The 15,808-nt window shown below is 32.0% G+C and overlaps 2 protein-coding genes across 2 annotated transcripts; both read left to right on the forward strand.

Moving 5' to 3' along the window:
* Window positions 1–2,596: 2,596 nt before the first annotated feature.
* On the forward strand, window positions 2,597–4,185 carry LOC114421614 (crocetin glucosyltransferase, chloroplastic-like). Its single transcript, XM_028387637.1, has one exon. It carries the CDS (start codon window positions 2,608–2,610, stop codon window positions 4,042–4,044), a length of 1,437 nt encoding a protein of 478 aa, XP_028243438.1. The 5' UTR covers window positions 2,597–2,607; the 3' UTR covers window positions 4,045–4,185.
* A 6,318-nt stretch (window positions 4,186–10,503) lies between these two features.
* LOC114421641 (receptor-like kinase TMK4) lies at window positions 10,504–14,587 on the forward strand. Its single transcript, XM_028387685.1, has 2 exons — window positions 10,504–12,945; window positions 13,661–14,587. Exons 1-2 carry the CDS (start codon window positions 10,704–10,706, stop codon window positions 14,179–14,181), a joined length of 2,763 nt encoding a protein of 920 aa, XP_028243486.1. The 5' UTR covers window positions 10,504–10,703; the 3' UTR covers window positions 14,182–14,587.
* The last annotated feature ends 1,221 nt before the right edge of the window (window positions 14,588–15,808 follow it).

Consider the following 15,808-nt stretch of genomic DNA (forward strand, 5'->3'; position numbering starts at 1 on the left):
TTGAAAAATATTATACATCATATTGTCTTCTTGCCTTTGTAAAATAAAAGTGTTAAAATATCAATACTCATGTTTATTTGAACAAGTGAGATGCATGTAATCACTATCATTATTTAGGAATGTTAATAAACCTACTTGTTGCACTAATTAAACTTGTTTCAACCTGTAAAAAAAAGTCTGTTTCAAAATTATTTTTTATGCATTTTACTTAAAAAAATTATACCTAATGAATTTTGAATATTGATTTGATTTTTTTAAGAGAATATATTTTTGAGTTATATATATATTAGTAGTCCTACCTCGTTCTAATATTTTATATTTTTTTAATAAAATATACAAATTTTTAAACAATTTTGTATTAAGGAAAAATTAATCATTTTGATTATTATAATTATACAAAATTTAGCTTTGAATGACCACATTTAATTAGTCCATGAAGAATTCTTTTTGGATCTCTTTTTGTCCTTGTCATTACAAAATCAATATTTAAAATAATTCGTACTAAAACCACATTGATTTTTATTTTTTTTGCATAGATTGACAAAATGAAAGTTTGAATATAGAAGGTTACATAGTTTAAACTTAAAAAAAATTCTAATTTTTTTAAAGAAGTAAATATGATTTATTTATTAACAAGACATTTTTCTATTTTTAAGAAAAAATACATAAAAAATAATTATTTTATTAAAAAATGATCCAAACCCTTCATCATTAATGTTAATGATTAATCTATTAATTAATGTTTAATTTATTATATTATAATTATAATAGATTATACAAAAAAACAATTATACGATTTAATGTTTTATATATTTAATTTTATATTTAAGATGTGGAAGATGCGTTAGCAAGTATTAAGATATTGACTAAAAAAGAAAATTAAAAAATATATAATTAAAACTAAAGCATTTTCTATAAATAAAAAATATAAGACTTTTTTTTTTACATGACATATAAAACTTACTCTATTCAATATTAAAATTGTTAAAGATTTAACTGGTATATACTAATAGTGTAAATATATTTTACACAGCCCATCAATTACAAAATATCACATATTTAAAAAGTTCGGATTAAAAATTACATATACCATTAATTGTGATTTATTTTATCATAGTATTATTACAAAATAATCCAACAGGAACTAAGTAGTGATAAATTTTCGTATATTTTTCTCCTAATTTTGTTTTATTTCACGTGCCAACGTACTTGATTGTTCGTGTAAAAAATGTTACACTAATAATATGTGGTAGTATTAATTAACCTCATTTTTAAATAGTTAGAAGAATTTGCTAATTTATTATTAAATATTCATTAAAAGTATTGTACCGGCCACTTTAATTTGTTTTCAAATGCCATTAAAATAAAACAATGAGTTAATGAAATATTAATTAAGAAATGCATTTAAAAATTTATTAATATTAAGGATCTTATTAATTAATGTTTTTTCCCCACAAGTCTGCGGGTAATCCTGAAGGTACACTAGGACGCTAAATGTCACCACTTCAAAAGAACATTCACATATTGATTCATCATGTAGTGAAAAACTAATCTCTTTTACTCAACCTAAGCTGTATCGATGCTAATCATTGCTCTTAGTACATTGATTATAAAAAATACTAGAAAGATAAAGTTTTTGTTAGAAATCATTTGCGAGTATATTTTAAAATAATTTAAGAATACATTTTTATGCATTATATAGTTAAAGTTTTGTTTTCCTTTTTTCACTTCCTTTATTTTAACCACTATTTTCTTTCTACACAAAAAAAAAATCCATCATTTTTCTTTTATCCTTTTAACAAATTTTGGTTTTGGACAGTGAACACACACAAAATATATATTTCTCTTCTAATATGATTTGTTTTATTTTTTATGCCAATATGTTATGATTGTTTGATAATGTAAAAAATATTACACTAATAATACGTAGTACTAGCAATTAACCTCATTTTTTAAATAGTTAAAAGAACTTGCTCATTCATTATTAATTTTTCATTAAAAATATTGTACCGGCCACTTTAATTTATTTTCAAATGCTATTAAAATAAAGCAATGAGTTAATGACATATTAATTAAGAAATGCATTTAAAATTTTATTAATATTAAGGATCTTGTTAATTAATGTTTTCCCCCCACAAGTCTTCTCTTTCAAAGGCCTAATGTACATTAGGACACTAAATGTCACCCCTTTAAATGAATATTCAAACATTGATTCATCACTTAGTGAAAAGTTAATCTCTTCCACTTGACTCAACCGGTGCTGATGTTAACCATTGCTCTTAATATTGGTTATGAAAAATAATAAAAAGATAAAGTTTTTGTTAGAAATCATTTGAGAGTATATTTCAAAATAATTGAAGAACACATTTTTATGCATTATATAGTTAAAGGTTTTTTTTCCTCTTTTTCACCTTCCTTTATTTGAACCACTATTTTCTTTCCACACACACACAAAAAATCCCACCATTTTTCTTTCATCCTTTTAAACTCATATTTTCCTAATTAAATCAAATTATTTCTAAATCTCAATTACTTTAAAATTATTATAAGAAGCCAACCCCTACTAAAGAGTGAAGAGTGCATTTGAATCCATTGTTTAAGTAGCTCATGGTTCTCCAACGCTTCCTCCTCGTGACCTACCCTGCCCAGAGTCACATAAACCCTGCCCTCCAACTCGCCAAGCGTCTCATCGCCATGGGCGCGCACGTCACCATTCTCCTCACTCTCCACGTTTACCGCCGCATCTCCAACAAACCCACCATCCCCGGCCTCTCCTTCCTCCCCTTCTCCGACGGCTACGACGCCGGCTTCGACGCCCTCCACGCCACCGACTCGGACTTCTTTCTCTACGAGTCCCAACTCAAACACCGCACCTCCGACTTACTCTCCAATCTCATCCTCTCCAGCGCCAGCGAGGGCCGCCCTTTCACTTGCCTGCTCTACACCCTCCTCCTTCCCTGGGTTGCTGACGTGGCGCGCCAATTCTACCTCCCCACGGCGTTGCTCTGGATCGAACCCGCCACGGTTTTGGATATTCTTTATCACTTCTTTCACGGCTACGCCGATTTCATCAACGACGAAACCAAAGAGAACATTGTGCTTCCGGGATTGTCGTTTTCGCTTTCGCCACGCGACGTTCCGTCGTTTTTGTTGCTGTGGAAACCGAGTGTGTTTTCTTTTACTCTCCCGTCGTTTGAGAATCAGATTAAACAACTTGACCTAGAAACCAACCCAACGGTGCTTGTGAACACCTTTGAAGCTTTGGAAGAAGAAGCGTTGAGGGCCATTGATAAGATCAACATGATCCCCATCGGGCCGTTGATTCCTTCTGCGTTCTTGGACGGGAATGACCCAACTGATACTTCGTTTGGTGGGGACATTTTTCAAGTCTCAAATGATTACGTTGAATGGCTTGACTCAAAGGAAGAGGATTCGGTGGTTTACGTTTCATTTGGTAGCTACTTTGAGCTTTCTAAGAGACAAATGGAGGAAATTGCACGTGGGTTATTAGATTGTGGACGTCCATTTTTGTGGGTCGTTAGAGAAAAGGTAATTAATGGAAAAAAAGAAGAGGAGGAGGAGCTTTGTTGTTTCAGAGAGGAATTGGAGAAGTGGGGGAAGATAGTGACATGGTGTTCTCAGGTGGAGGTTCTTTCGCATTCTTCTGTGGGTTGTTTTTTAACACACTGTGGGTGGAATTCGACCATGGAAAGCCTTGTTTCTGGGGTTCCAATGGTGGCGTTTCCTCAGTGGACTGATCAGATGACCAATGCGAAGCTCATAGAAGATGTGTGGAAGATAGGGGTGAGAGTGGATCATCACGTGAACGCAAATGGGATAGTTGAAGGAAAGGAAATTGAGGCATGTTTGGATGTGGTGATGGGGAGTGGTGACAGAGCAAGTGAATTTAGAAAGAATGCTAAGAAATGGAAGGTTTTGGCTAGGGATGCTGCGAAAGAAGGTGGCTCTTCAGAGAAGAATCTGAGGGCATTTGTGGATGATGTTAGACAAAAATTTATGCATACACATGTGGGTGAATATTAATTAAGTTCGTCTCTAACTAGCTAGTAGTAAGCTGTAATGTGTTATTGTATGCTTATGATGCATGGCTTCAAACATTGAAAGATGAACTGAAAAAATTAAGAAATTATCAGTCAGTTAATAAAAATGTGCGAAAATGGAATATCTTCAATAATAACATGTGCGTGTTGCTAAAAAATGAGTTGTTGTCACGTTAGATGGTGGATGCCATATAACTGTCCAATATGTTGCCCAATTCGTCAGGAAAAGATAAATATTTTGATAAAGATTATTATTACATTGTTGCTTTATACTCCCTTCCTTTCTTTTTATTTGTATTTTTAAAAAAATTATATAAAAATCAAGAAATATAATCATTTTTTCTTGATCCTCAAAAGATAATTAATTATGAAATTTCTCATTTTCATTTCTACACTTTCCATCATATGTAAATTAAATAAAAATTAGGTGAAATGTAAGCATGTATTTGACAAAAAAATAGTTAATGCCATTTGATAAATAACTAAAAATATTTTTTTAAAAAAAGTTCCACAATTAAAAAGGAAGGAAAAGAGTATATTTTTATATAGTATTTAATCTATTTTTTTTCGGTTTCTGAATTTTTCTTCTTCTTAGAAATGGGAACTTAGATGAAACATATTTTGTAAAAAGAAATCTCTTAATTGAAAACCTACTAATTACCTTAATTTTAATAACAAAAAATCGAGTAATTTTTTAAAAAAAATGATTTTCTTTTCTCTCTTCCCCATTTATCTCCTCGCTCTCTATTGAGTAATCTTTTTTAAGATACAAGAAACAAAAGTTGTCAAACAATTTATATTTCTTGTTTAAAAAAATCTTAGCTTGATGAACTAAATACAACTTTAATTCATTTTATAATCGTAGATTTGCATTAAAATTACTAAAATTATTTAAGAATTATACAGGTCGGATTAGTTGGAGTTTTAAAAACCAAAAATATGAACCAATCATTTGATGCATGACTCAACAGTTGAAAGATGCGCAGGAAAGAAGATCGATATATCAATCAATGAATCCCTACCCTTAATGGCCTATTGGAGTAAAGCGTACGTGTGAGTGCGCGGCGCCTAACAATTACGTTGGAGCTTTGTGGTACATATATGTACGAGTTTTTCTCGCATGTTTTTTTTTTTTTTCCCAAGGAATTCTCATGTTTTTTATGCCTATGATTGGTCCGCAATTTTTAAGGCAAGGCAATATATGTGTTGTTCACACCGCCCGTACATTATCACAATTATGATCAATCACAAATCACAAATTCATAAATTATGATCTATGAACATATATAAACATTAATAAATTAAGTTTGAGACACGTGAATTCAAAGTATTCTTAAAGATTTATTTACGTAATAAATAAGCAAGTCCTCAATAATATATTAATAAACCCATCCTAATAAATTTTTAGTGAGACTAATTCAGAAACTCACACAAAGAAAAATGAGAGGATCTGGAGAGATTAATATTTAAAAACCTTTTGAAAAGTTATATTTATAATGAAAGTCACTTGAGACTAAGTTAAGAATTAGATGAGACTCCGTCTAAAAGTCAACAAGATTAAGTCTAAGATAATTATTTCTTTTTATGAGCAATAAATTATTTTTAAAAAATATTTTCTAAATTATTTAATCACAGGTATTAAACCTGTTGAAATGTCAATCAAAATATACAACAGTATGTGCATGGATTCTTGATGACAATAATTCCAAAACCACAAATATGTATTTATAATCATCTTAAAAGCTCTAGTGAGACACTTAGCGGTACAAATTAAATTTTTTAAATCGTTGGGCAAAGAATCATCAGCAAATGTAGTTTTTTTTTTTTTTTTTGAGAAATCACCCAATGTAGTCAATTGCGGAAGCAGGAGCTTGTCATTCCAGTAGTCCAATTTTTCAGTTATACTTTTGATTTTTATAGGGTAAGTACTAAGTAACCTAGCTAGTTTCTTAATCTCATGATCTCTTGGCTTATCTTTTTTTTTTTTTAATTTGTGCTTGAGTCACTATACATATTTACTTGGTTGTCGAACAAAATTAAAATTTCTTCGTACCTAAACAAAACCTAACTTAAAGTCCCAGACTAATTCAACAATAATCAACTCAATTTTTTTTTTTTTTGCATGTTACATTTCATACATTAACTGTTGAGCTACTTTATGGGTTCCCTCCCGTGTAGGGTTTGTTTAATGATATTAGCTTGAAGTTTTCACTCTTTTGATCTTCAAGAAGAGTTAAAGGTGGACATGTCTGTAGGATTGTCAGCAATCTTTTCAAAAAGTATCCATTCTCTATGTCAAGCAATTTTTTCAGAAAGTTTCCCTACTTGATTGAGGGTAGTTTTTTCTTAATACTAGCTGAGTGAAAGAAGGATATATATATAATCCACCGGCAGATTTGGGTTCTGTTAAGTGATCAGTTATTTCTAAATCAAACCAGAAATTGATCGAAGGACATGGAAGCTTTAGTGGAAACAAGAGGAGAAAATGAGAGAATTTGCTAGCTAGGTGGAAAGCTCAACATCGCATTAATCCTTGTAATGAAGGAAGCACAAAACTGCTTTCATTGAGCTGGTGTCAAACTAAAGGCAACTTGAGGCTGAACTCGGTCGTGCGGTCAAGCAAGACATTTCTGTGTACGTAGCTGTACAATAATATACAATGAATTAGAATAATAACAGATTATGTGGCATTAATTATTACAGCAGCAACTCATTCCTTGATTCTGGGAATTAGCAATTTCTTCCAGCTTATATATATACCAGCATCTCAATCCTTGATTGTACGATATAATTTTGCAATTTGATCCAAATTTATTACAGCTAGTTAGGATACTACTCGTCTTACAATTTTTGACAAGGTTTTGTCAGCAATGTTGAGGATGTTTAAGCTGAACACCGTCCGAGAAGTAAAATACTATTAAAGGAGGCTAAAGGAATATATTGGATTAGAATTTTAAAAGATTATTTTAATATAAAAGGTTATATGAATTTTAAAAATTATGTAGAAGTATTATTACTTATTATATTTTTTTACAAAATTTTTATAATAGTTTTAATTTTAATAAATTTATATGATAAGAATTTAAAAGACTTAAATTTTTTAAAAAAAATTTATAAAATTTAAAAGAATTATATGAATTTTTAAAATCACATTCAAAATTACAATAATTAATGAAGAAAATAACAAAAAATAATGAGATTTGGATAAAAAAAGTAAAATCAAAACAATTTTTTTAATCTTTCAATAACATATTGATTCTAACTTTATATTCTCCTATATTAACCTTTCATGCAATAATATCTTCTCATTCTCACTTTTGAATTTGAACAATAAATTTAAAATTATACATTGATTTTCTGATTTTTTTAATTAGTCTAATTATTTCATAATAAATATAATGACATGTTATGGAATGCAATAATAAATATATACTAAAAAAGAGTAATAAGAGTGTGAAATTGGTACGACAGTTATTAAGTCATGTGGATAATGAAATTAAGAGTAACATTTATGAAAATATTATATTGAACAAGTTATAAACATAATCACTAAAACTCATCATAAGAAAAAACATGATTAGTCTTGACACATAAGATAAACATTAATTTAATTTAAAAAACAAAGGAAAAAGTGTAGAGGGGAGACATATATTTGACATTTTTTATTTCAAAAGAATAAGAAAAATATATATGGTGCTTGCATCTTGATGAACATTAAATAGATAAAAAGATATGTGTGATAAAAGAAAAAAAAAAGTGTGGTAATCAATAGAAAAAAAAAAGAGAAAAATCATTCAGATCATTCAATAGAAAAGTGTGGGGTTGTTTAATTGATGTTTTATATTCAAAAATTAGATGAAATTCATCCAAATCATTCTTAAAAAATAATGCATCAAAATTTGTATATTTTTAAATATTAAAAGACTTTTTTTATAATTTATAAAAAATTATAATTGAATACCACCAAATTTTATTATTTTTCTTAAAAAATCTTAAATATTTTAATTGAATACCATAAGACTTTTTTATATAAAAATTATTTTAAAATCTTTTCAAATCTTAATCCAATATATCCACTAAGTTATCAAAGGCTAGGAGGAAACAAGTGGACCATGAGACAATACACATATATAGGGGGGAATATATGGAAATTGAAAAAAAAAAGATGTGAAAAATAATAAATCTCAATAGAAAATGAAGGAAGCATAAATGAAATAAAAGTGAAATCAGGTGATGAGATAAAAAACAATTGTCTAAAAAAATTGACGATAAATCTATAATAAATAAAAAGTGAGGTCATATACATATTCCCGATTTCTATAAAAAAAATGAATATTTGAAAATCAATTCATTTTCAATCTTTAAAAAATAAATAAAAAAGAATTGAAGTTGTATATCAATCTATGGAGAATTAATTCAAAAAATGATTTATAGAAGTTAGCAATAGAAAAATACGTACTAACATTATAAGAAAGAGGAAATATTTTAAGAGATAAATAGCAAAATAATATTTATTTAACTGAATGAGTATCTTAAACCATATATCAAAATTTACAACACATTAAAATGAAAAATCTTAAAAAGAAGGAACAACAAAACTTTTTATGAAAATTATAACCAAAAAAAAATAAAAATTAATATAAAGCTTAACATTTCTTTTGTTGAAGTACTAATATAAAGCTTAACATGATAGCTAGGATAAGCACTATCCTATGGCCACAATAAATAATAAATTATATCAAAATATGATAATTATCATATTCTATCAATGCATGATTCTCATCTGGTCCATTTCTTACCACCAAACAAACTTTAAGAGTTTTGTTTGATTCGCAAAAAACTATAATACATATGGAACATATTAGGATATGGTAAATTTTTTTTTTATTATTCAAAAAATCACGGATAACTTTTTGTTTCAAATATAAAATATTAAAATAGTATATATATCAATATTGATATTTCTTTAATAACCAAAAATATTAACTTAACAATGTAATTCTTTTAAAAAGGAAACATCAAATTTTTAATTCTAATTTCTCTCGTTTTATTTTGGTAAACAGATTTAATTTGATGTAAATCATATTAACATAATTAATATTAGGTATTTTAATAATTTTTTATTATTTTATTTGTATTGTTCATTATTTGTTGAATAATATATAAGATAAAAAACATTTTGTCATTTATCTTTATCCTATCTTATTTTTTATCTTGTCTAATATCATATTTTTAACAAATCAAATAGGGTGTAAGTGTTTGATAAATTTTTTCAAACAAATTACAAATGTTAATATATTTTATTTTTTCAACAATTAATATGTTAATCTTAATAAACAAATTCACATTTTATTTTTCATTTACCAAAATAGATATATTATTTTTAAATATTGTTTGAAATAAATAATTTATAATTAATTAAAAAAAATAATAATTTCATTTCGTAACATATTTTTCACATTGAAATAAACATGTACGACACACATATATACATACATACATATATATATATATATATATATATATATATATATATATATATATATATATATATATATATTTTGGCAGCACACATAAATATTATATCCAGCGAAAAACCAAAGAAAGACTCTTTCTTGTATCAAAAGATCAATTTTCTTTTTTGTCCATAGCTCACCTATTTTTCACCCAATCAGTTTTTTTTTTTTATCACTACAAAGGGGAGACTCTTTCTTGCATTAAAAGTTCACTTTTTTTTAAAAATAATTCATATTAATATACCAACTTAAGAAAGCTGTTAAATATATTAAAAAAAGGAAATATATTATTATTAAATCAAATTTTCATCAGTTAACAACCAACATTTTAATCTAATTTAGTTGTTTAAACAAAATTTGTATGTATTATAAATTTTTAATATTATTTTTATTTTTAAAAATAAAAAACAGTGAAAACAATAAACCTTGCATTATCATATATAGTCAATTAAAAAAAAGGAATGAGTGAAGGGGAAAAAGTGGAGGAAAAGGTAATGGATTCAATTCCTTCCATTAATATTTTAAACAAAAATTAATAAATTAACATATTGGTAAAAAATATAATATTAATTTCTTGAAAATTTGTATCCAGTAGTACAACATTATAAATTATTTTTTAGGTTTAAATATGTTTTTGATTTCTTTAAATCAGTATTTTTTATTTTTATCTTTGTAATTTTTTTATTGTTTAAATTATTATTTATCCTGTCTTATGAATGAAGAATAAAATAATTATATTTTATATTTTTTTTAAAAACAAAATAAAAAAACAAAATTGTAGAAAAAAATATATTTGAGTTTTTATTTTATCATACGCCACTGTAAACCAATCTAATAAAGTCAGTAACCAAAACTTGGCTAGCACGCAGGCTGTTTTGTGTTTAGCCCATGTAATTATTTGATTTTTTATAGGTTAAAGTAGATTTCAAAGTATGACACGACAGCGTCTTCTCAGCAAAAACAAAAAACACTGCCTCATCCATCTCTTCGTGTTCCGTTCTTTTACTACAGCTTTGCTACTACTGTCTTCTACAAACCTTCTTCCCTCTCTTCTCCATAACACTCCCCACCAACCCAAGTTCAACACCTCTCTCTCTCTCTCTCACAAACACTTCTCCCAACCCTAATGTCTCTCCCCAAAACCCTACTTTCTCTCTTCCTTCTCCTCACGATCCCCCTAGTAACCGCCGATGACGCCGCGGTGATGTCGAATTTTCTCAAATCCCTCACTCCACCGCCCTCGGGCTGGTCTGAAACAACCCCATTCTGCCAATGGAAGGGTATCCAATGCGATTCATCCAGCCACGTGACCAGCATAAGCCTCGCTTCGCAGTCCCTCACCGGAACACTCCCCTCGGATCTCAATTCCCTCTCTCAACTCCGCACTCTCTCCCTCCAAGACAATTCCCTCACCGGCACCCTCCCTTCTCTCTCCACCCTTTCTTTCCTCCAAACCGTCTACTTAAACCGCAACAACTTCTCCTCCGTGTCCCCCACCGCCTTCGCCTCCCTAACCTCCCTCCAAACCCTCAGCCTCGGCTCCAACCCTGCTCTCCAACCCTGGTCCTTCCCCACCGACCTCACTTCCTCCTCTAACCTAATCGACCTCGACCTCGCCACCGTATCCCTCACCGGTCCCTTGCCGGACATTTTCGACAAATTCCCTTCCCTTCAACACCTTCGCCTCTCTTACAACAACCTCACCGGCAATTTACCCTCCTCTTTCTCCGCCGCCAACAATCTCGAAACGCTCTGGCTCAACAACCAGGCCGCCGGCTTGTCCGGTACCCTCCTCGTCCTCTCCAACATGTCTGCATTAAACCAGTCCTGGCTCAATAAGAACCAGTTCACCGGTTCCATACCGGATTTATCGCAATGCACGGCTTTGTCTGACTTGCAGCTCAGGGATAACCAGTTAACTGGTGTGGTTCCCGCTTCATTGACAAGTCTTCCTAGTTTGAAGAAAGTTTCTCTGGATAATAATGAGCTTCAGGGGCCTGTGCCCGTGTTTGGGAAAGGTGTGAATGTTACTCTCGATGGGATTAATAGTTTTTGTCTTGATACTCCTGGGAATTGTGATCCCAGGGTGATGGTTTTGCTGCAGATTGCCGAGGCATTCGGGTATCCGATTCGGTTGGCAGAGTCGTGGAAGGGGAATGATCCGTGTGATGGTTGGAACTATGTTGTGTGTGCTGCCGGAAAGATTATTACTGTCAATTTCGAGAAACAGGGTTTGCAGGGTACCATCTCCCCTGCATTTGCCAATTTGACTGACTTGAGGACTTTGTTTCTCAATGGCAATAATTTGATCGGTTCTATACCTGATAGTTTGATCACTTTGCCTCAGCTTCAGACTCTTGATGTGTCTGACAACAACCTCTCTGGATTGGTTCCTAAGTTCCCACCAAAGGTGAAGTTGGTGACTGCGGGAAATGCTTTGCTTGGGAAACCCCTTAGTCCTGGAGGTGGACCAAGTGGAACTACTCCTTCTGGGTCTTCGACCGGTGGAAGTGGTGGTGAATCCTCAAAGGGTAATTCTTCGGTGTCGCCAGGTTGGATTGCTGGTATAGTTGTTATTGTGTTGTTTTTTATTGCAGTGGTGTTGTTTGTGTCTTGGAAGTGTTTTGTCAACAAGCTGCAGGGGAAGTTCAGTAGGGTTAAAGGTCATGAAAATGGGAAAGGAGGCTTTAAACTTGATGCTGTCCATGTTTCTAATGGATATGGTGGTGTTCCAGTTGAGTTGCAAAGCCAGAGCAGTGGTGATCGCAGTGACCTTCATGCTTTAGATGGTCCAACATTTTCTATCCAAGTTCTTCGACAAGTGACGAATAATTTCAGCGAGGAGAACATTTTAGGCAGGGGAGGGTTTGGAGTAGTTTATAAGGGGGAGTTGCATGATGGAACAAAAATTGCTGTTAAGAGGATGGAATCTGTTGCAATGGGGAACAAAGGTCAGAAAGAGTTCGAAGCAGAGATTGCACTTCTTAGTAAAGTTAGGCATAGACATTTGGTTGCTCTTCTAGGGTATTGCATCAATGGCAATGAAAGGCTTTTGGTGTATGAGTATATGCCTCAAGGTACATTAACACAGCACCTGTTTGAGTGGCAGGAGCATGGGTATGCTCCTTTGACTTGGAAGCAAAGGGTAGTAATAGCTTTGGATGTAGCGCGGGGGGTGGAATACTTGCACAGTTTAGCTCAGCAAAGCTTCATTCATAGAGACTTAAAACCCTCAAACATACTACTAGGCGATGACATGAGAGCAAAGGTTGCTGATTTTGGGTTGGTTAAAAATGCACCAGATGGGAAGTATTCTGTTGAGACACGGTTGGCTGGAACATTTGGATATCTTGCACCTGAGTATGCAGGTACAGAAAGCCTTTGATTTTAGTTTTGTACAATTGTGCCTTAATTTTGAAGTTCATATTTTATATGCTCGTATTTGGTGGTTATAGCTGTTGGTTATTACTTCAATATCATGCTTCGGTGTTCAGCAAATTTAAGTAGTTCACCAGAGTAATCGCTCACATACAAAAAAAAAGTAGAAAGAGTTGAAGGGAAAATAATTGATACTCAATTCCTAGATACATGGCTACTTCAAAATTCTTTGTGGCTATTTCTTTGCAATGTTATATTTTGCTCTTTTCACGTGTTTTGTTGAGTTGGGTGGGGGTTTTGCTGCATAGTTCTTGGTGGTTGATGCCTCAAAAGATATGTCGAGCCATTTTTAGACAGTTTACCAGAGTCTGACTCTCAATTATCCTTTACGATGTGATGAATACTCTGGTTGCATTAAATCTTTGATTGCTGTATATTGTCATGGGCTTAGGTGGTAGTTCTCTGTCGCAACTAATCACTGTTGTGGAATTTATCATTCTATCCCATTTCCTTGTTGGATCGGTGCATTGAAACATCTTTTGTTAAAACTGTTATTTTGATCGGTGTTGTTTTTATCCATTTAGCATCAAGACTTTTGCAAGCATAAAACTTCCTAAAATGTTGCATTGAATGTGATTAGATGGCATTTGATTAGTGCTAGTCTATTTGTTTGATTATATTTAATGTTACTCTGTTTCTTACCAGCTACTGGAAGAGTGACAACCAAAGTGGATGTTTATGCATTTGGAGTAGTTCTGATGGAACTTATCACCGGTAGAAAGGCATTGGATGATACTGTGCCAGATGAAAGGTCTCACTTGGTGACATGGTTCCGTAGGGTACTAATTAACAAGGAAAACATTCCAAAGGCAATTGATCAAATTCTCAATCCAGATGAGGAAACCATGGGAAGCATATATACAGTGGCCGAGCTGGCAGGCCATTGCACTGCTCGCGAACCATACCAAAGGCCGGATATGGGTCATGCAGTGAACGTCTTGGTTCCTCTTGTGGAGCAATGGAAACCTACTAGCCATGATGAAGAAGAGGAAGACGGCTCTGGCGGTGACCTTCATATGAGCCTTCCTCAAGCTCTACGAAGGTGGCAAGCCAACGAAGGCACTTCCTCAATATTTAATGACATTTCCATCTCACAAACCCAATCAAGCATCTCCTCTAAACCTGCAGGGTTTGCAGACTCCTTTGATTCAATGGATTGCCGTTAACCGAATTGATAAACGAGACAACTATCCAAGGGCATCTTAGTCCATATGATAGTGGAAGGTGTAGTTGAGAATACCCAAGAAAACCAGAGGTTGTAAAGCTGTTTTGATCTATTAGCATCGCCAATTTCTTTGTAATTATTTATTATTGTTCAAAATGTCATTTTTATGGTGTTCTTAAAATCTCCTCATCTGAACTAAACCTGGATCTTTTAGTTTGGCGTTCTTTATTGATTCTTTAAGACGATGGATGGGTTTTAAAGGATGGTTATTGGTCGGTGTACCTGATCGTGAGGATGATTATTTTATTTTATTTTTGGGAAGGGAAGGACTATACATTTATTAATTGTATTATATTCTTTTTTATCCCTTTTTGAATCAGAAGTATATTTATCGCATGTGCCATAAACTTTCTTCTGTGCCCGTTATGCATCTGTGTCAACTCTCCATCCACCTATAAGGTCTAGTGTGTGTATAAATCATTTCCACTCGACACCTTACAAATAAATGGAGCAATATGTTCGCTGTTCAAATGAATAATGAGACCACCTGCCCGGAATTTATGATGTGTAGTTAGGAAACTTTGAAACACACTTTGTTGGATATACGAAACGAAATCTACAAATTTTTTTAAGCAATTGAAACGGAATTTATGATGTGTAGTTAGGAAACTTTGAAACACACTTTGAAACACACTTTATGTAAATACTAGTAGTTCCAATATTTAAATCCTTAACATGTTTGGTAAAGTCTAGATAAGTTTTTATACCTCCATTTTGGAACTAAAATCAAGCCTTTTATCCTTACCTTACCTTTCGGGGAGGAAGCACCACTTGAACAATCATCTAATTGGTGGCGATAGAAAGAGATATGGAAATATACTGAATAAAAAGAATTTTTTTAAAAATACATAAATACATTGTGGTGATTCAAAGTTCTGAATAAATTTAATTTTTTGAAAATGGATACATAATCTTAAAATTTGGGTTGGTGATGGGATGATTTTAATTTCACACGATGAGCCTATACAATACGTGACCGCACATATGGGGATTCAAAGCTCAGCAGATGGATATATAACTTTCGCAACAAAGCACATGCTAATGGTTATGGGTACTGATTCATGTTTTCTTTATTGTGGTTACGTATGCCGTATCCATGTTAAGTTGCCCACCACATTCTAGATGCGTTTTATACCTATTGCCAAAAATATAGGGCAGATTGAGCAGTTGAAAATAATTGAATTGGCAATGATAATAGAGATTCAATTATATGAAAGAGAATTGACCAGAAAAAGAATTCGTAAGTAGGAAAATTCCAATTGTTAGATTAGTTGGTTACCTTTTAATTTATTGTGCCTGCTGGTTTTTTATAAGAACGTGAACATCAGGTTACATAAAAAGTGTGGAATGTCATGTGCTTAGGGTCAGTGGAGGATCGATGGATCCTCCAAATTTCAATTGCAATTAGTACTTAGTAGGTAACAAGATGGCTCACTCAGGAAGATATTATTGGATGGACTATGCTCCCTGTTTCACCATATAAAATAGAGTTTGACTCTTTTAATATCACCGCTTAGTGTATTGTTATCATAGCATAAGTTAATTGGTATACTATTAACGACCGCTAA

The sequence above is a fragment of the Glycine soja genome, chromosome 8 (assembly GCF_004193775.1).
Source record: "Glycine soja cultivar W05 chromosome 8, ASM419377v2, whole genome shotgun sequence".
Lineage (NCBI taxonomy): Eukaryota > Viridiplantae > Streptophyta > Magnoliopsida > Fabales > Fabaceae > Glycine > Glycine soja.

Bases quoted from the DNA above. Each gene is read 5' to 3' on its own strand.
- LOC114421614 (XM_028387637.1), top strand. From the start codon at position 2,608: ATGGTTCTCCAACGCTTCCTCCTCGTGACCTACCCTGCCCAGAGTCAC.
- LOC114421641 (XM_028387685.1), top strand. From the start codon at position 10,704: ATGTCTCTCCCCAAAACCCTACTTTCTCTCTTCCTTCTCCTCACGATC. The intron at 12,946-13,660 runs GTACAGAAAGCC...GTTTCTTACCAG, and splicing joins TCTTGCACCTGAGTATGCAG to CTACTGGAAGAGTGACAACC.